Source organism: Talpa occidentalis, unplaced genomic scaffold (assembly GCF_014898055.3).
Source record: "Talpa occidentalis isolate TD23 unplaced genomic scaffold, MPIMG_talOcc4v2.1 talOcc4.13, whole genome shotgun sequence".
NCBI lineage: Eukaryota > Metazoa > Chordata > Mammalia > Eulipotyphla > Talpidae > Talpa > Talpa occidentalis.
This window is the reverse complement of record NW_023601322.1, coordinates 38961104-38982524: the sequence shown is the minus strand read 5'-3', so window position 1 is coordinate 38982524 and position 21421 is coordinate 38961104. Positions and strand designations below refer to the sequence as shown.

Here is a 21421-nt window from a genome sequence, read left to right as displayed (position 1 = left end):
AAATGAATGCTCTCATGCCAACAGATCCGGACCCTTAAGTAAGTAAAAAGGTATTTACCTTTGTCACTGGCGTTCACAGAGAAAGCTATGTTGCTATCGATCGGGGTGTACTCAGAAACAAAATACCGTTTTCTGAAAAATGAAAGCATGTAAGAAGTTTTAGTGGGCTTCAGGATAAGGCTGCTCTGACAGCCCCACAGTCCTGTTAACAGCCTACTTCCTCAGGGCCTCCCTGGTGGCGCAGCGGGTTGAGCACAACGCTGTGAAGCTCTCTGCAGCCTCTGCAGTGCAGGTTTGATTCCCAGTCAGCCAGGGAGATTCCCACATGGCACGGCAGACCTCTCCTGTTGCGCCCACTGCTCCCCTCAGCAGTGCTTTTGGTCTGTCTGCTTGTTCTGTTCCCCACTCTGTCTCTGGTGAATCCTCTCACCCTCCTGCGCGTCTGGCCAGCACCCCAGCTATTGTATAAATAAAAAATAAATCTTTAAAAAAAAAAAAAGCATACTTCCTCATCCCCTTTTCTTCAATCCTCATTACTGCCTTCTTTCTCTCAGTTCCCCTGCTTAAGGTTCCTCTGCTCACTAGTCTCAGGAGAAATTTTATGTTATTAAGAAATTAATAAGCTCTTATTTAAAAATACAGGATAATTTCCCCTTGTAGCCCTTTTACACTTAAAGGGTTTAGGACCTTTAAAAACAGAGTAAACACCACACTGCAGTAGCAATAAGCACATCAAGTGGCTAGATCTTAGTTTCGAAGCATCAGTCCTTAAGAAAGATGAGTCTGAAAAATCTTGTGATGCCAGAAAGTAACAGGTCTGAGAAAGGTAGGGGCATGTTAAACACAGGCACCAAGCAGAAGGTATTCCTAATGGCCAAAATTAGAAAAATACAAGCAATGAAATAAATGATAGTATTGGAAAAGGCCCACAGAATTTTTAAAATTCTGTGATGTAAACATAATTGAACAAATGAGAAAGTGGGGAAGGAGGGAAAACTCTGTACAGAATAAGTCAATTAGTAAATGTAGAAGGGAAACACAAACACCCTACTAGGTAAACATCACAGTGGTAGCTGTTGGCAGGCAAGACCCATGGGATGGTCCCACCAGGGTGGGACCTCCCTGGTGGCACAAGGGGTTAAGACACAACCTATGAAGTTCTCCACAGCCACTCCAGCATGAGTTTGATCCCAGGCCAGGGAGCTACCCGCACGGCGCAGCAGATCTCTCCTGACTCGCCCGCTGCTCCCCTCAGCAGTGTATTTCAGTCAGTCTGGCTGTTCTATTCCCCACTCTATCTCTGGTGAATCCTTTCACACACACCCCCCCCCCACACACACACCTTTGGCCTATACCCCAGTTCTTGTATACATAAATAAATTATTTTTTTTAAAGATTTATTCATACATAGAAGAACCGGGGCACAGGCCAGGTGCGCGGGAGGGTGAGAGGATTCACCAGAGACAGAGTGGGGAGCAGAACAGGCAGACAGACTGAAATACACAGCTGAGGGGAGCAGCGTGGGAGACAGGAGAGGTCTGCTCGCCATGTGGGATTCTCGCCGGCCAGCGGGGATCGAACCAGCGCTGCAGACGCTGTGGACATCTTCACAGCACTGCGCTCAACCACCTGCACCACCAGGGGAGGCCCAATAAATAAATCTTAAAAAAAAAAAAAAAAATCAGTGGGTGGTAGTTTTGTGGAGAAAAAAGGTATTAGCATAGTCTCAACCTGCCTACCTTAAGATACTGATCAACAACAAAGGTAGAAACAGTAACTTTACAGTAAGGAGACCGAGCAGATATCATATTAACCAAGGTTAATGTCACTAGGAGCAACACATACGGAGATCACACTGAGAAAGGCTTATCTTCTCTGAGAGTCTTGTGAAAAACACAATCTAATCATGAGACAATATCAGATAAGGCCAAAGTGAGGGATAATCCATAAAATATTTATGTCAAGACTGTAAAAGACTAAGGAACTGTCATAGATTAGACAATAAAGACTAATAAAACATAAAAAGTGAATGTCAATGGGATCCTGAAACAAAAAGAGTATTAGCGGGAAAATGGGTGAAATTTGAACAAAAAAATGTGGTTTAATTATCCCAGTGTTATTTTTCTAGGTTTTGATGGTTATACACTCTGGGTGATATAAGTTGTAACATAAGAGAAAGCTGAGTATAGGATATATGTATAAACTATACTACTTGTGCAGCCTTTTGGTAAATCTGAAACTATTTCAAAATAAGAAGTTTAAAAAAATGTACTATCCTGATAAATCAAGATACAAATATCTAAAAGGACCATAGCACTACACTGAAATAGAATCAGATTGGGCCAATAAGAGTTTCTGCTGAAGAATGGGTGGTTAATGCACCGTGCTTTAAAACATCATTTCGAATAAATCAATAAAACCACTTCCAAAGATTAAATGTCTAAACAGGCCTTTGTTGACTATTTGCAGAACATAAGCATTCATGGAATGGTATTAATGAAGATGCAGTCGTATGCTTAATGACAGGGATATATTCTGAGAAATGTGTTGCTGGCTAGTTCCTCACTGTGTGAGTGTCACAGAGTGTACTCACACCCCCCCCCCCCACCCCAGATGGGACAGCCTACTACACACTTAGGCGAGATACTGGGGCCATTGGAGTATATGCAGTCCATCAACCTAAATGTCCTAATACAGGGCACGGTTACATTTGTTTCCTGTTCCAATTGAGGCCTACTATGTGAAAGCTGGAGGAGCCGCGTGGGTAATTTTGCCCTTCTTGTCCTGGAAAACAAACAAAACTGCTTACCTGTAGCACCACACAGCAAAAAATGCTCCAAAAAACATAAGCAAAAATGCCATGTAGGTGATCCACATGATGACATACATGGCATCCAGGCCCAAGATTCTCCAGGGAGCAGGAGTGGGTGGGGGCTGGGGTTTGGGGCCACAGACAGCTGAGCAGTCCTGGCAGCTGCATGGTCCCGTGACCTCGTCCACAGACTCGTTGCAGCCCTTGGTGGCATTGTTCATGGGTACCATCCCGTGGGTTTCAGAGTCTGCAAGGAGGGTTGCATTAAGTGACTATCTCCCCAAAATTTATAAACTTTGTATTATATCATCTTTAAACCCAACAATAAGCACACCACATACATAACACAACTGGAAGAGGAGAAACAATGCCAGGTTTTTGTTTGATTAGATGTTTTGCTACTTAGCCCTGTAATTTTAAGTCACCTTGATAACCCTGTGCATAGGCTTCTGCCACTGAGATCCCAGTGGACCACATCCCAAGGAAAATCTATCATACCTCTATTGAGGAACTAATCTACCCCTATTGCTGAGATCCTGAAAAGATCTCTGTAATGAGCTTTCTGGCCTTAAAATAACAAAACCCCGGGCTAACCCTGGTGGCGCAGCGGTTGAGCGCTGGGCTACGAGGCTGCCCACAGCCTCCGCAGCGCCGGTTCGTTCCCCGGCCGCCAGCAAGGATCCCACAAAAAAAACTAAAAAAAATAAAATAACAAAACCCAAGCTCATTCTTTCAACTAATTCCTCTTCCTCCCACTCCTGGACCCCTAAACTGACCTGGGGCAGGAACAGTGTCCCAGTTACTCTCTCTCTCACTCCAGTTACTCTCAAACTAGTTATCTGAGTTTGTTTATCTTCCTATTTCAGTGTAAGATTCCTGGTCTTAAAACAAAGCACACATACAAGGAACTTGGACTTTTTATCCCTACCTGAAAAAATAGGTATGATAGTGAAAGGTGCCTGGCCATTGTCCTTATTAAACATGTACTCGATCCAGTTGGTGGCGTTGCAAGCTTTGGCTTCCTTCCCACACAGGAGTCCCAGGGCTTTGACATTACTTGAGGGGGCCTCCACATCCCGGCAGGCATTGTACATCGCTGGCAGAGAAGTAAGGGGAAAAGACTGAAATATCATGCTGCTTTAATTCATGGAGTGAGGTCTTACAAAGATCCTTAATGTTACATGGCTTAGGAAATTCTGAATTAAAACTACATTGAGATTCCATTATGCACCTTTTACAATGTCCAAAATCTAAAACACTGATAATGCCAAGTGCTGGTGAGGATTTGGAGCCACAGGAACTCTCACTGCTGGTGGGAATACGAAGTGGAACAGCCACTATGGAAGACAGTTTGACAATTTCTCAGAAAACTAAGAATAGTCTTAGCATGTGATCCAGCAATTACACTCCTTGGCATTTCCCCCAAAGAGCAGAAAATCTATGTCCGCACAAAAACCTGCAATGGAGATTTAAAGTATTTTTATTCATAACTGCCAAAACTTGGGAGCAACTATAATGTCCTGCAGAAGATAAATGGATAAACTGTGGTACATCTAGGCAGTGGAATATTACTTTTTGTCACTTCTGTGAATGGGAATTTTTTCTATTAATTTTTTTGGTCACATTTTAAATTGATATTGCAATTAAATTTGTAAGTTGCTTAACTTGACTAAATTCTTATTCTCATATATTGAATAGATTATGCTGGGCATTCTTTGTTTAACTGTGTCTAATCTGCTATTTATGTTTCAATTTATTAAATAACTGTTTCTCATTAATAGATACAGTTGGTTCTAATTCTAATTTGTTCATTCTTTCCCCCTAGTGTCCTATTCTTTCAGAATTCTTGCACTCATTTTCAAAAAACATTATTTTTCAGACTATTCTAGTTGTTGGGGTACCCTTTCTCCTATTTGTTATGCCTGCTTACTTTCCTTCTTGGTGAAATTTTTTTTTTACATTCAAAATACTCTTTTCTGGGCCAAGTAGTAGCTTCATGTTTCTACCCCAATTACCTTAGTTTTGTAGTAATTCATGTCCACTATAACCAAAGTTCCAATGGTCACTAAAATATACAAAATTAAACTTGCACATACTAAAACCTCCACACAGAAGCTTATAGCTAAGGAGGAATTAAAACAAATACTTTACAAAGGTTGTTTTCTAAGTTGTAGCTCAAGTCCCAGAATATAAGCAAAGTAACAATCTCACTTTCCAAAGCCAAATAGAACCAAAAATTGTCACTTCACAGTTGAGAGGAAAACAAAAAGGAATTAACTTGATACATGTCCTGATAATAAATGTAGAAAAGGGATAATTAAAAGTTTACTTACCATTGGCAAAACTCTCCCCAAGATAATACTGTAATTCTTTTACATTTGTTTTTGTCTGATTTGTAACAGGATCAACATACTCTTCAGTTTCTGTAACATTCAGAAACTGACTCTGTCGAGGGCTGCATGTCAGCTCACAAAACAGGGTTATTAGGTTATAAAAACAGGATGGGCATCTAAAGAAAAAGTAAATTATATTGTACTTGATGTGACAAATAACAGGGTCAGCAAAAAAGATGATTAAAATAGATAATATTTAAAATGTATTGTAAAGTAACAAATGAAGTTCCAGAAGGATATATTAAACTGAGCAATTCTAAACTTAAAACCACATATTAAAATAGATCCCTCTTTAAAAACTATAATTATGACATTTATTTTGGTCAGGTGCAATTTCAAAAAGAGCAAGATACTTCTTTGAATTCTGCACTTTATAATTTACAAAGATGTCTTTTGTCCTAAAACAAAAGAGACCAAAGCATCGAGGTAATAATTCTTTTTTCCCCCCAGCCCCTCCCCTGCCCTTTTGAGGTAATAATTCTAATTAAAGGGGATAAAAATGAAATGAGATGAAAATTACACGATAGAAATTTCATCTTCTAACCTAATGATCATTTTATAATCAATCCTCCAAGCCCTCTCTAAACACCAGAATATTTCCTCTGACTTGAGAAGATAGAAAGAACTGCAGAGGTGTTCTCTGGCCACATTTAAGAAGCACATGGGTTTTCATGAGACCAACACGCTGTCTGCTGTCCTTCAGTTTAAGGTTTAAGCTCCTAATGTTCACTAGTTATGTGGTAAACAACTATCTCCGCATTGGTTCACTGTTATCCGCAAAGGCTATTGCTTCATTAGACTTATATTCTTGCAAAGTAATCAAGATTCCTGTCTTCTCTACTCCAGTCCAAGTGACCACACATGACACAAAACAAGGAAGTTGTGGTCCCGGCCTGCAGAAGTCTCTGCTCTAGTGAAGGAGGAAGACATACACACAGACCCTCTGGCAGTAATCCCATGCTTTACTGTGATGAAAACAGGAACAATGACACCAGTCTAACAAAAATCACTCCTGGGGCACACAGTTTACTATCATTTTTCATGAATTACAAACCTCTTTCCATGTCACAACATGACTTCCCATAATCATCAATGTTGACAGACGCATAATTTTCCCATATATTAAGCTCTCCATGATAAAGCTCTGAAACTTCTAACAACATAGGGGAAACTTGGTTATCTTTTGATGTCTATGTTCATAATGCCTCACCTAAGAATAGGTGGTAAACAAACGCTTTTTGACTGAATGGTTGCTCCAATCTGGCTCCACCAACATCCCACTAGTGTTCCACAGATTAGAGTCTCAATTTTTTGATCTATTATTATATTGCATGTTGCCCTGTGAGAATGATTTAGGGATGGGTTTAAATTGGTACTGCCAATTTAAACTTTTGACAAGAAACAGGGATTCCTCTATGGATGCTGACTTGTGCCATGTTTGCTGCACAAACCATCTCCCCCTTTTCATGTGTGCTATCATCTACTTCTATCAGTGTGAACCTTTAGAAAGTGAGAACTTCAGAAAACGATCACAATGTGCTGCTCTAAAGACCACCACCAGCATGTTCTTTTACATGCTTAAGAACTGCTGCATGCACTTAGAGAAAAATATTTATTACATAACCTTTTTCTCTGCTCTGGTCTAAAGAACAGATTAGACAGCAAACTACTTTTGAAAATACCAGTCAACTATGCCAGAACAAGCTTGTTAACAGGGACCAAATGCCAGCTCTGCAGAGGAGCGGGCCTCTGGCAGGTCATGTCACTACAGGAAGAGAGAACAATGTGCAAACCAGGAGAGATGTCAAGAGAGGCAATGCAGACTGCACAGATGAGGGTCTTGGTCAGAGACCTCAGCAGAACCACCAGGAACCTTGTTTCCCCACAGTGCAAAGTGGCTGCCTGAAGGTGCCAGGCCACAGCACAGAATCTCTTTGGGGGGAAGACATCTCAGAGGAAACCCAAGGAAACTTTTAATATAATTAGGAAGAAAACTGATAATGACTACGTTATCAGACACTGTACTTTATTTCTGAAATATCTTGAGATTGCTTCCTTACAATAAATCCAAAACTGATTTTTTAAAGGAAATTAGAATGTCACTGGTTAACAAGTATGTAAAACCTGTTTTTTCTGGACATCTAATAGTTCAACCTACCTGGACAGAAACTGCAGTGGCAGCTGCAGGTTGTTTCTCAGTGTCTGAAGCTGCTGGACATCACAACAAAGACTGACATTGTCAAAGAAGAATCCTGGACAGAGTTCCTTTTGGGTGAGAAAGCATGGGTATCAGGGTAGCATAGTTAAATAAGGACAAGCAGTCCTTAATGAAATAAGAGCTTCATTCATGTATTCCTTTTTAGGTACACATGGGTTAAGACACGCATTTGCTTAAAATTCTTGCAGACTTCTTTTAAAAACTACAAACTAGGGAATCACAAATAGAGACAGTAGAGACATTTCCATTTTTTATTTTATTTGGAAGCTCACTCTTTTCCTTGACAGTCATTTTTTTCTCAGGTATTTCATTTAAGTTCAACCAGAATGCTGTTTACTATTCCAATTAGTCACTTCAGGAGAAGTCAAGTGTTTTAATAATTCTGATAAAAGTAGCAAGTAAGACTGGGAGACCTACTAACATGTCAACCTGATTTAAGATTATTTAAGCCTCTAAAATCAGTCTTTTCACATTGATATGCCTAGTTCGTTTCTAGTATCTCTGTTATCAGGGATGGTAAAAAAAAAAAAAAAAAGAGAGAACAGTAAACAGAATCCTGATAGCAGCCAAAGTTCACAGGCTTCGGTGGAAAACAGGAATCTCTAAAACGAACACAGGGCAAGGATGACATAGCCATTTGGCAGCCTAGTCCATTCAAGTTCTGAAATTTAACACCTAAAACAACTGCCTAATATATTTTGAAGAAGTTGTAAAGAGAAACATTTGAGGAACCACGGTCAGTCCCCAAATAGTAACCTAATGTGGAAACTTTATTAGAAAGACGTAAAGTTAGGACCCGAAACATTAAAACTTCTCTGCCTTGCTTGCTACAGATGAAAGTTTGGGATAAGATTTAGGCCTATTATTTTCACCTCTCACCCCACAATATTTAAGGAATAATTATATAGAGGAACTCTATACTGCTAAATATGCTACATAATCAGCATTTTTCCCCAGTGCCCCAGATGACAAACTTACCTGCACTAAATCATACCCATCTTTTGGCAATGGTTTCGGTGGCCCAGAATATTTGCAATTATACCTCTTGTCTCCAGATGCAATTCCACACTCTCCATACCACACACACGACTGTGAAAACACCTGCAGAAAGTCAACACAAAACCAGTTCAGCAGGGCCATGAGGGAAAATCCACTATCAACAGTAAAAGGCACCCATTCAAATTCCATTACAGAACATTCCAACATTGACTGCAAAATGAAGTAACAGCAAGAGGCACTGGTTAATTCAACTTTTGAAAAGTGTGAATTAAAATACATCAAATACCCTAAATAAACTTGTCCGTGCAGCAGGTAACAAATTTTCACAATTTCTACTTTATGCTACTTTATTACTTGATAAGAAGAAACTTACAGTTCCATGTAAGAATTACTAAGGACCACAGAGAAAAGAAAGCAAGTAAGTATGAGTTTGTAATTATGAAGGCACAAATCTTGCACGTCTGCAATAAGGAAAAACATAAGCTCTAAAAATGAAAGAACATTTCCATCTATATGTAGGTTAATTAATATCAGCACATCGTCAGTAACATGGAGAGCAAAACTACAAACATCGGTAGACACTAAGGAGGAAGATCATGAATGAACACCGTAATAAGTGACAAGCAAACTAAGTAAAAAGGTAACTAAAAGTCATGACCTCAGCAATGTTAAAATTTTAAACTTAAGCCAAGATTTCTCAAGAGTCACTCATATTTCCCACATGAGAGTCACAAGGAAGTCAGAAATCTGAGAAGGGTGGAGAGTGCAGTGAACCACTGTGTCGTCACAGCCACTTGGCACTGCCAAGCTGGCTGGGGCACAGGCTTGCATGCACTTGCAGTCATTGAGAAAAGCTACCCAGGCTTTCAGGCTATCTTGGTGGAAAAGCCATTTAAAAATATCTGGAGAAGCGACAGTGTGAATTCTCTCCAGTGACAGCTGGCACGTGACCTGCACACAAACAAGCAACTGAATCAGTCTGCTGGTGCCCCGCATCAAGATACAATCCCACAATATTCTCTGAAACCCTACAATCGTGAAAGAAAAACAACAGGCAGGAAACTGGGATATGTATAGGTGGAGGAATCTGAGGGGACTCAGATATAATTTTCTCTGAATTCATTTTCCAGGTATTTCAAAACATATTATTGGCCTCCCCGGTGGCACAGTGGGTTGAGCGCCGCGCTGTGAAGTTGTCTGCAGCCTCTGCAGTGCAGGTTCGATTCCCAGCCGGCCAGGGAGAAGCCCACAGGGAGGGGCAGACCTCTCCTGCCTCGCCCGCTGCTCCCCTCAGCAGTGTCTTCAGTCGTTCTGCTCCCCGCTGTCTCTGGTGAATTCTCTCACTCTCCTGCACCTCTGACTGTACCCCAGTTCTTGTAGAAATAAATCTTAAAAAAAAAACCCAACAAATTATGATTTACCCTTGTCCTGAGTTAGTAAAAGTCATATGTTTAGGTCACAAGAGAGGGTAATTATAAAAATGAGAAAGCGACAAGTATTCAATAATACCACTTCCCAAATCTTTGGCAAGATGTTGCAAAACCATCTGTATATTAAAAATCAATTATTTCCCGGGCCTCCCAGGTGGCGCAGCGGTTGAGCACTGGGTTGCGAAGCTGCCCGCGGCCTCTGCGGCACCGGTTCGATCCCCGGCTGCTCCCCGGCCACCGGAGGAGGGTCCCACATGGCGCGCAGACCTCTCCTGCCGCCCGCTGCTCCCCTCAGCAGTGTACTTCGGTCCTTCTGCCTGCTCTGCTCCCTGCTCTGGCTCTGGTGAGTTCTCTCGCCCTCCCGCGCTTCTGACTGTGCCCAGTGCATGTATAAACAAACAAGCAAACAAACAAACAAACAAATAAATAAATAAAAACATAAAAAAAAATCAATTATTTCCCAAAAACCCAGTGATTCTAGGGAAAGGACTAGAACTGAGTTTCTAACTCTGATATCCATCGGCTGAAGTTTGAAAGGAAAAGCTGACTAAGGAGGTGGCAATTACTGCTGACATTGACATGTAATTCAAACACAAGGGACCAGTCTCTAGATTGCACACAGTTCTCAACAGACTGACAGGGCAAACAGGTCTCAGGTCCTGTTCCCAACAGGAGTGGCAGAAATCCAGTCAGCAAACCACAATTCTGGCCTGGGATGAGAATCCAAGTCTTGGGCCTCAGCTCTCTTGACATTTGGCACTCTGAGTGAAAATAGAGGTGACCCAATTCAGTTCTGATTTACAAAGACTATTATTTATAGCATTTAATTCAAAGTTGTTTCCATCATTCAGTGAAATATGGTAGGAAGGGGAGGGGTGAGGGGAAGGACAAGAGTCCTGGGTTCTGCTTCTCAGAACTTGTGATGTCCTTAAATATGCTCGTCAAGCCCATGGCATCTGCAGCAGGTTCCTCAACTGAGAGGAGCAGGAGGGTTCTGACAGGAACTGCCACACAGAACCACTGCTTACCTTACAGGTGCAGTGTGAAGGGAATATCGTGGAAGCACTTAGTAAACTATGAAGCACTATCCAATCAAGTGTAGAGAGTTATTAGTGTCTCCCAAGTGTTTGGGATCTTACAAAGAGGCTGCAGAGACCTGAAGAAAACAAAACACCTGAGGTTTCTCTGGGCCCAGGAAAATTGGGCTTGACTCAACATCCTTAGGTCAGCTTTACCAAGTCATCTTGCCTGAAGCAGCAGCCCAAACATCAAGCTACATGTGTTAGGCACTGTTTTAACTTGCCCCTCCTGTGTTAACGGAACTGATCCTCACAAGTTTGAGGAGGGAGGTGCAATTTTTAAAAGCTGTTTTTTTTTTTTTTTTTAAGATTTATTTATTTATTTATTTATACAAGCACTGGGTACAGTCAGAAGCGCGGGAGGGTGAGAGAATTCACCAGAGCTAGAGCGGGAAGCAGAGCAGGCAGAAGGACCGAAGTACACTGCTGAGGGGAGCAGCGGGCGGCAGGAGAGGTCTGCACGCCATGTGGGACCCTCCTCCGGTGGCCGGGGAGCAGCCGGGGATCGAACTGGCGACGTGGAGGCTGCAGGCAGCTTCGCAACCCAGCGCTCAACCGCTGCGCCACCGGGGAGGCCCCTAAGGAGGTGCAATTTTTAAAACCATTTTATGCACGAGGAAATACAGGCACAGAGAGGGGAAAAGTAACTTGTTCAAGACTGGCAGGAGCCAGGATTTGAATCAGACCCTTCTAGTTCTAGAAACAGATTCCCAATAAAACATATAATCAGCTGCTAATGAAGATCCTCGCTCTGACATTACACCCTCTGATTCCCACCCTCTGCCAGACACAAGCATGTGTGTACTCACGCAGCTGTCCTGGTGGGATGTCCTCTTTTGCACCTCAAATCTCTCACCTATAGCTGAAAAAATAAGAGCCTATCTTCCGCACCCCAGGCCCAGGTGACATGCACTGCTGAGCCTCCTGAGGGACGCTCGTCACCTGACCTCTTTTCTCTTTCACATTTTCAGTCTCATCTCTTCACTGGCCTCTTCACCTGCTCCTGCTGTACCTGTTGCTCCAATTTCATGTCCCTCTCCATCGAAATAGCTTCAACTTCTCTCCAGTTGTGCTTCCAACTACATGCCGTACAACCCCAAGTGCTTGAAAAGAAACTCTTTCAAAACCTCCTCCAGTGCTAATTCCTCTTCAACAGGGTTTAAAGCCTTACCATCCTCTCAGAGACGTCTTCTATGCATGGTGACCACTTGGCTCTTCCTAAGTTGCAGCTCCCAAGTTTTCTGACAGCCAGAAATCTATAGCTCACTCTTTCTACTGCTGGGAGACAAGCCTGATGCCTCCCATTCTCTGTTCCACACAGGACCTGTCTGCCCCCACACTGTGTATGCCAGTCCAGCTCTCCTCCCTCACACTCTCTGTAATCCTTACTATATGTCAAGGACATTGTCCAACCTCCACCGTGCCTTCTCAGTTCACACAAGCACAGCCCCCTCCACCATGAGTTCCATCATACTGTCTTTCTCAAGGGTAAACCATTACCATGGCCAACCACATCCACTTTTCCTCCATCATCACCTCCTACTCCTGCTCTTTCACCACTTCCACCTCCTCCTCTACCACAACTAAACCACCTTCTCCTCTTCCACTACCACTTCCACCATCATACCCAGTACTGAGCAACCCTTCCAGGCTGGGTAGGTTCACTGTTGGTTCAGGCAGCTTAAAAGAGCCACTGGCATCATCCTCATAGAATTTTTAATAGTACAAAGGGGAAAGAAGCCAGCAGGGAGACTGCAACTTGGGCACCCTATGAATCTATAGGCTCTTTCCTCTCAGCTGCCTCTCGCAGTCGTCACTCATCCCCTCGTAGCCATTCTCTGCAACAACTGTCCCGGGTGTGACGTCGCCCTTATATGTTCAGCCTCCAGGTTCAGGTGTGCACATTTACGCACGCCCACACCACACTCAGGTGTCCACCATCAGGCATGCGTACCCCGAATCCACGCTACCAAGTGTGTCCTATATTAGCACAATCAAGGCCGCAGGTGATAGCCACAGAGGCCAGTGGCGTAAAAGCCTGACCAATCTTCATTTACCCTACAGCCAACAACATCCAGATAACGTGACTCATTTAAGGCTACATCTAAGAAATGGCAGTGCCAGACCCGACCCAAGGCCTGGCTGGTGGTTATATAATCATCCCGGTCTGGGCAGGTTCATGGTCAATTCAGGCAAACAGATTAAGGAATCTTCAAGTCTTCAATAGATTTGACATGCCTTTAATGCTGAAGCGGGGAACCAGACACAGGCACACCAGCAGGCAGGGAGGCAGATATGAGAGAGGCTGGGGGGCTGAGAGGCAGGAAGAAACAGAGCCTCCGAGCCCCTGTGATCTCCCCCCTCTCTTGGTCTCCCATGACGCCTGCCTTCCCGATTCACACAAGCACAGCCCCCTCCACCATGAGTTCCATCATACTGTCAGTATGCTCCATCATACTGTCCCAACAATCTCTTGGCCTGGGCATCAGTATTTACAGGTACATGCACCTCGTGCTTTCCAGCTTATGGGCCCGGGTGTCTGCAATCACAGGCATGTGTGCCCTGTGCACACACTTCTTGGCCCTGGTGTCTGTACTTATAGGTGCACATGCCCCATGTTCCTACTCCCAAGCACTTTTTAAAAACAACACATCATCACACGTGGGTAATGAAACCTAGGAGGCAAACAAGGCCGCAGGTGGTGGCTGTAGAGGTGGGCATCGGGAGGTGAAAAAAAGACTAATTCCATTTTCCCTACACTGGTTCAGAAGCCAGAGCTCTTACTCCTCACACAGAAACAGTGGCCACTCTGCAGAGGACCACTGGCTGGCCATGCTCACCTCTATCCCACTAAGAACATAGCTGGTGTCTCCAAAGTACCACAGCACAGTGGGCGGTCAGGAGTATCAACAAAGGGGAGATGAACCTTAAGGTCCTTGTACTGTCAGGGCAGCACATGCTGACACCGAGATGAAGGATGCACAGTGCATTGTAGGCCATGTACTTCCTGTTGAAGCAAACCACCTGATTTTTAGAAGCAAGGTGCCTGGCTGAAAGCTGCCTTTACTATGACCCAAGAATACCTGGTGCTGATTTCACATCAATGTTTACCTGGGAGGAAGTATATGCCCCATACTCAAATAAAATCCATCAACGTTTCAGGCCGGCCAGAGCAAAACTGCACCTGATCAAAAAAGACAAGCTCAGTTCTGGCAAAGGAGGATGGTGATGGTGGCAGAAAAATATGATTCACTTAATATCATTAAACATGGTCAATTTTATATAGATTTTACCACAAAATAAGTGCTCAGCTGTCCTTCACCATGTAAGAGAAAAGATAGTAGCAAAGATGGTGGTTATGCTCAGGCTACCTAGAAGAGTGGCTCTCAGTTCAAACAGGATCAAAGACTGGGTCTGAGTGTCCGAGACACAATAGCATGTCTCTAATAACAAGTCTCATTAGAGCCCTACTTTCGTACCGGGGTTGCAAAGAATGGTAATAATGCTTCCCAGTTCCTCCCGGGGCTACCAGCCAGTCTTACATACAAAGTGATTCAGAACTACAAGAAATATCTTATTCAAGAATTATTAAACTTCGCCAATTCCTGAAATGTTAAGAACAAGTGATTTCAGATTTTTTTTCTTTTGATTCCAGATTTTAGTTCAGAAGCAATAACTGCTCATCACAAAAATTCAAACTCTGCAGGTGTATAAGAAATAACACTGAATTTCCCTTTACCTTTCCATCCTCCACCCCATTTGAAACTAACCAACATTAATTTATTCAATCTAGATCAAAAACATACAAGGGCAGTAACCTTTAAGTAGCTTTTTTCATAACTAAATCTCAACTGTCCTCTTCTTGAACTGCCCTTAACTATTTATCCAGGCCCCCAAGACCAGACTCCAGTCCTTGTCTGCAGCTTCAGAGAAACAAACCTGCCAATTGTTTTCTCCACAGGTTTCACTGGTGACACCTTCCCATCTTAGAACATCCTTCCTTTTAGCACAGCTCTTACAAGACTCACTGTCTCCACCAAGTCTAGCTCTGAGTCCTTTCACCTGGTTGCAGTGATGCACTCTCTGGAGCCCAGGCAGGCAGCCAGGGCAGCACATGGCCAGCATCTGAGGAGTCATCCTCACTGCTTAAGTAGGTGTCCTGTGACCAGAGGTCTGGGAGCTGTTATCGGTTTCCATCGCTTACTCTGCACGAACTTTCATGTGGCTCCACAAGACATGGACAAGCTTCCTTAGATGGCCAAGTATTAAATATTACAGGCTTGTGGGCCATGAAGATTCCTTGGCAAATGTTTAACTACTCCACCTGCAGTGTGCAAAGTAGATAATAAATGACGCACATGGTTGGGAAAATTTACTTACAACAGGCTCTGGCCAGGCCATGGTTTGCTGACTCCTGCCCGATGATCAAGCAGCTTTTACATTTTTTTTGAGAAGTGCTATGTTCTGTATGTGAGGAGAGGTTACAAGAGTATTTTCTTCTAGAAAATACTTCAAGACTTCCTGTTGTCTAGAGTCCCTTGTAAACCCATAGAATCCTAAAGGACAGAGCTTAGGTCTTACACTTTTTTGGAAACCCCTATAGTGCCTCATTCAGCGTTCATTGATTCAGAAAACACTGAAACTCACAATGAGTCGAAGAAGTTTGACTGGTTTTTATCTAAGTTCAGAAATGAGGAACTGATGGTTGTTTTGGCTTTAACTCCGAAGTCAGTAGTTACAAGGCTAGACTCTACTTTTAAAGGTCATTATCTTTCACAACATGCTCCAGAATTCAATTACTGGGTTTATGCCTGGATAGGAAAGTTTATTTTTTTTTCAATAATAGAAATAGTTTGGGAAAGGTTTTTTAAAAAAGCTCCTTATACAGAGGATTGCAATTGTATGGGGAATATAAAAATAAAATTTATTTTAAAAAAAAAGCTCCTTATACATATGTCAGCAACTATCGTAATTTCTAAATCAGACTTTAATAGGGAACTCCAGGAAAACACATCATGGGGAAGCTCCCAACACCCGCAACAGAATACTACTTTCTAGGCTGCCTTTGGAAAACTCCGCTGACGTAATTACTAACTCATGATCAAGTGCTTATTGAACATCAACCATATGCCAGACACAGAGTGGTGTCTCTCTGCTGCCTCCTTCATTTCTCTGTGGAGTAAGAGTAGTATCTTAGCATTTTACAGGTAAGCAAACTAGGGCTCAGAGAAAATACTCTGAGGTCACATGGCTCCTAAGTGACCAAACCTATAATGAGAATCAAGATTTTGAATGCCAAACATTCTATTTCTTGACAACTCCCTCCTCGCCCTCCACCACACAGCCCCCGGCCTCCCAGCTACTGCATGGCTTGAACTCCAACTTGGTTTATACACAGATGGAGCCTCAGATTTTCACAATGCGCCTGAGATGGGATTCCCATCCACTATAATCCTACACAAGTGTGCCTCGTTCTACAGGGCTGTTCGCTTGTAGAAGTGATGAGTACTATTTACATCTTTTTAAGTCATCTCTAGGCAGCTGTCAGGCCATGACTCACTTCCTCCTACCACTGACCATCCCTCTTCAACTCTAGGCCTCCACTTAGCCATCCCTTGGTAGGCAGGGTGCAGGGCCAGGTCCCCTTGTTGGAGGAGTCGTCTCTGAACTGGTCCTGTGGGGCCACAGTCACCCTACTCTTGAGCATTCGGCTCCAGCTGACAGCTGGTAACCCCTTGAACCACACGGCCCCCCAAATGCACCTCACTCTGTCTTGTCACCAGGTTCGTGTGGACTGGGGGTTGGTGGTGCACTAGGCAGGAAAGCTCCAGAACCAAGGATTCTGATGCTCTGAACTATCCCTGACATCCTGAAGAGGAGGTCTGTTGAGAACCAGGGTGGAGTGGAGTCATCAAGAAGACTTGAAAAGCACAGACAAGTGACATTCTTTTCCTGCCTCTTCTTTCCAACACGTGCAGCTCAGGTCCCTGTGCTCCGGCTATCCCTCGGTGGGCCACCCACCCTCTTCATGGTGTAGGGCAGAAGGCTAAATCCATCCCAGATTTATTACTGGCTTTTGGAGAAACCATACTGGAACCAGGTACAAGCCTTGAGTTAGATGCCTTATTCAACAGCTGCTGAATAACCATTTAACTTAGCCTGCCAAATTGAATAATTGGTAATAATACCTTGAATGTGAAGAAATTTGTACATAGAAGTTAAAAAAATCATGGTTCAAGCCCCCAAGCTGCATGTACTAGCCATGCGATCTTGGAACAGATTTGAGCCTTAATATCCACATTTGTAAAACAGGGAAAACAGTATCAACCTACTTTGCAGGGTTCTGGAAGGTTAGAACAAGGTCAGGTGTGTTACGGCAATGCAGTACTATATAAAAATCAGGCAACTCATTTTGCTTCAATATCTTTTAATTTCAAACACCATTTTAAAAGCTATGCGATAATGGGCATACCATAAAATTCACCCTTTTCAAGTATGCACTTGAACGGTTTTTACTAACAATTAGGTTACCCCCTATTTTCTGGAGTTTCCTTCTTGTCCACTTGGTAAGCATTTGCTTACCCTCCAAAGCTCAGCTCAAAAAATGAACCCCCAGCAACATTCGGTCCTTATCTTTATTACAATACTTTTAGTGCATTGTAAATTTTTTTTTATACAGTCACCCTTCTTCCCATCCACTATTGATGGGATAGTAACATTTGCACAGCACTCTACATTTGTAGACCACTTTTTAGTAGATTAGTGCTCTGTATTTGTGAAATTAGTGACTAATAGTGATTTGAGTTCCTCTGTGGGGTAAGGGGCAGTACCAAGATAAAGGACAATTTTAAAGTTTCCCTTTCAAATCCTCTGCAAATCACATTTGCAGAGTTGGATTTTTTGGTGTTTTTTGTTTTCAAATTTTCTTGCCAAAGCAAATATTCCAAAGATTGAAAATAAGAGGCACAGTCTAAGCAAAGGAAAAACGATTGGGCCATAGTTAACCATTTCAATCACCCAGAAACCACCAACCAATCCAAGTCTGATCTCTACTGACCTCTGAATCCTTACCTCATTTCACCCAAACTCATTCTGAAGCCTAGTGGTTTGGGAATTTAGAGGAGTAAAAAAGTCTTAGTGATATCGGATACAGTAAAAATAAAATTCTTACCCTCAAGAAGCCCGCAAAGTAGTAGTTCGATTTAAATAATCTGTCTTTCCAGAAACGGCCTAAGAAGTAGAAACAGTTGTTAACCGATTCTATGGAGGGGAAGACTGAGGCTCCAGGGACACTGGCTTGCCCAAGATCACTGTGGTTAAGATGACATGCCAGACCCACACCCAGGTCTTTTTACACAAAGATTTCTTCTGCCAGGCAGTAAACTGTAGCAGTTTACACAAAGATTTAGAACTTAGGAGGGAAGGCAGTGTAGATGGGGGAAAGGATTCACAAATATGATGGACAATGCAGCATTTAAACTGGACCTTGGAAGACGGGCAGAGTTCAGCAGCAAGTAATTTAATTTGGCTGAAGAGATGATGCCCTTCACAGAGCTGTGGGTGAAAGGGCAGAAGGGGGTGCCTGAGATCAGATTAGAGATGGCCTAAACCAGGCTTCTGCAGCAGGTAACGAGTCATCATTAAAACACCCTGAAATGTATCCCTTTTAGGAAGAAGGGAGGGCGGGGAAGGGCAACCCAGAAAGAGAGACCTTACTGTCTTCATGACCAGAGGGAGTCTTTGTTCTGGGTAATATGACAAACACTGAAGGAATACAAAGACCTATTCAGCACATCATTTTCTTTCTGCTCACTCACTAGAATAAAAAGCTTCATTTTCCTAAAATTACTTGTGTTAGTAAAATGTCTACTCACAGCATCAATTTAGGAGTGGGAGATTACCCACAACAGCTCAAATTTCAGTTAGTTATTCTTCAATGCTCTCTGGTGGAAAGTGTAACGCATTCCTGGTCTCTTTTGGAAAAGCCATTTTTATGGTCTTTCATGTCTCACTATGTTCCATGTTCCTAAAGAAAAGCTTATTAAAATTAGTCAGGAGAAATATATACTATACAAATATATACAAATTGTACATGTTATTTGGATGACCTCAAGATTTAAAAACCATAAAGTCCATTAATATTTATTCATCATCTAATAAAATGAAAAATCAAGCAAAATTCCCTTCACTTCCAATGCATTTGAAAACTTACAAAAGACTAATTCCATCACAGAACTTTATTAGTGCCCAGACTGAACCCAGGTGAGTTGCTAACATTTTTAAGAATTCTGAAAGCAGCAATTGTCTCCTCTAAATCTGTTAAGGTGTACTGAAAGCCCCTGCGGACATGTGAGTTAATTTTTTAAATAACAGGAGTGCTTCTAGTTAAGATTCACAATCTCAAGGCTTTTGGGCATTTTGCAAGACTCATGACCAATCCCTGACCTATCCCAAAGTCCTAGGAGGAGAGGTACTCTTTACCATAAATGGTCTTGGAAATATCTGGAGGTAAAAGGATTTTAGAAAGAAGTTAAAGCTACTTAGCAATGTGAAGTCTGCCTACCAGACCCTGACCTAAAACGCTAGTTAAATTGAACAGTATATTTTCTTTAAGGCATAACTGATTATTTCTTAAGTTTTTACTAGAGTGACGAGGTGTCTCCATATATCATGTTATTCAATACCCCCTTGAAAAAGTAATGCACCCAAAGCCACAGAATGGCCTACCCCACCCAAACTGCCTCCCTGAAATCTGCTTTCCTTTGCTTCCTTTCCCAACCAGATACCTGCTCTTCCACAAGCCCACACTGCTGGGGGGGGGCCCTACCCAGAGCTTTGGGAGGAAGGAGCCACAGCTCTTCTCCAGGCTTTTGGCCCTTACTGGGTCAACACTGCTTTTCCCCTTCTGAGAACTACACAGTTTAAGGAGTGGTTTCTCTAGTCCAGGGAAATTCCTTCATCTGCCTTCTGTTCTGATTCACCACCCTCTCATTAATGACTGCCTATGAGTAGGCACAAAGGCAAAGGATTCCCAGTGGCCCACTCTTTCACCTTGTTCTGTTTTAATCAGCACTGCACCCTGCCCCATGCCTCCGATCTCCACAGATTTATCTCTAATTAAACTTTCAAATTTTCTTACATCGTTGTTCATTTTTGTACAGTATTTGATTTCTCCCCTCAGATATAGTCCCGGTAAATCTCCCACCACCATATCACCTGAAACCACCACAGTTTTAAAAGAGAAAAATGTAAACACGCAAATAGCAGTGAGGTGCTCATGTCCAAGGCTACTGAACAGGCCTAGAGAGTCAGGACACCAAGTTGGGGGCCCCATCCTACCACCCCCAGCAGGTACAGTGAGACGAGGCATATCAATTAGCCGCCGCTGTGGGTGCCTTGGTTTACAAAGATGTAAAAGTGAGTTGATAAGTAACCTGCATTATTTAGAAAACCAAGCTGATTTAAGTACTTAAGACTGTCGCAATGTGAACCTAAGGGAGGAGTTGTTTCCTTTCTGTACCTCCCTTCCCATCTTCGTCTTTAGGAGAGAGGCAAAGGGCAGGGGACAGTGATCAGATCTTCTCAACAAATTATAAACTGTGCTGGTGGCAGAATTATTTTAAAAGGCAGGTTAAATAAATAACATCTCTACCTCTCTCCACTTTACACCTCTTTGATCCCACATCCTAACCTCAGAAATCAAGTATTCAGAGCTGAAATTAACTCAAAACAGATCAAATAAGCAGCGCCCAGCTGCTACCCTCTTGTAGACCCCCAGGGAAAGTGCGTGGTCAGAGAGAGGAACCGCAGAGGTGAAGGACCTTCCAGGGACCCGCAGGACCTGAGCCCTCTCAGGGGACGGCGGCGCCCCAGTCCTTGCACCGCCGCCCTCCCTCCCGGACTCCCGGCCCCCCACCCCCCGTCCCGGACTGCCACCTGGATCGCCGGTGATCACTCACCTGCGCCAGACAGAGCAGCAACAGGAGGACGAGGACTGAGCCGCGCGCGTTCATGCTGCCGGGGGGCAGGCGGCGGCCGGGGCTGGGCTCGCTGGGCTCCGCTCGGCCGGGAGTCCCGGGCAGTTTCGGGATGCTGCACCACAGGGAGGGAGCAGGCGCCGGCGGCAGGCTGCGCGCGCAGATCAGGAAGGACGAAGGGGCCCGGATGCCCAGAGTGCTGGGGAGGGGGCGGGGCCTAGCGGGGCGGGGCGGGGCCTAGCCGGGGCGGGGCGGGGCCTAGCCGGGGCCGGGGCGGGTCTGGATCAGACCCTGTGGCGCTTGCACCGGGACCTCCCCAAGTCCCCGCTCAGCCCCCTCCGCCCTGTGGCCCCTGGGGACGCGGCCTGTGGCCAGGGACTCCCAAACCAAGGCAACAGAACGTTTGGAATCCGGCCTGGGCGGACATTGCTGGAGTTAGGCCAAGATTGTGTCTTTTCGATGCTTTAACTCATTTCTCCCCTTTTTTTTTTTTTTGTCTTTCCAGTTGGCGAT

At 43.6% G+C, this 21421-nt stretch overlaps 1 protein-coding gene across 1 annotated transcript in view; it reads right to left on the bottom strand.

The window, feature by feature from the left end:
- NPC1 (NPC intracellular cholesterol transporter 1) overlaps positions 1–21028 on the bottom strand; it is a 45235-nt gene extending 24207 nt beyond the window's left edge. The window contains exons 1-7 of the mRNA XM_037508732.2: positions 20891–21028; positions 8402–8524; positions 7364–7470; positions 5146–5321; positions 3741–3908; positions 2810–3059; positions 59–132 (exon numbers count right to left, since the gene is read on the bottom strand). Of these exons, the coding sequence (XP_037364629.1) occupies positions 59–132; positions 2810–3059; positions 3741–3908; positions 5146–5321; positions 7364–7470; positions 8402–8524; positions 20891–20944 (952 nt within the window). The 5' untranslated portion in view covers positions 20945–21028. The remainder of the gene's footprint in view (positions 1–58; positions 133–2809; positions 3060–3740; positions 3909–5145; positions 5322–7363; positions 7471–8401; positions 8525–20890) is intronic.
- Between the last annotated feature and the right edge of the window lie 393 nt (positions 21029–21421).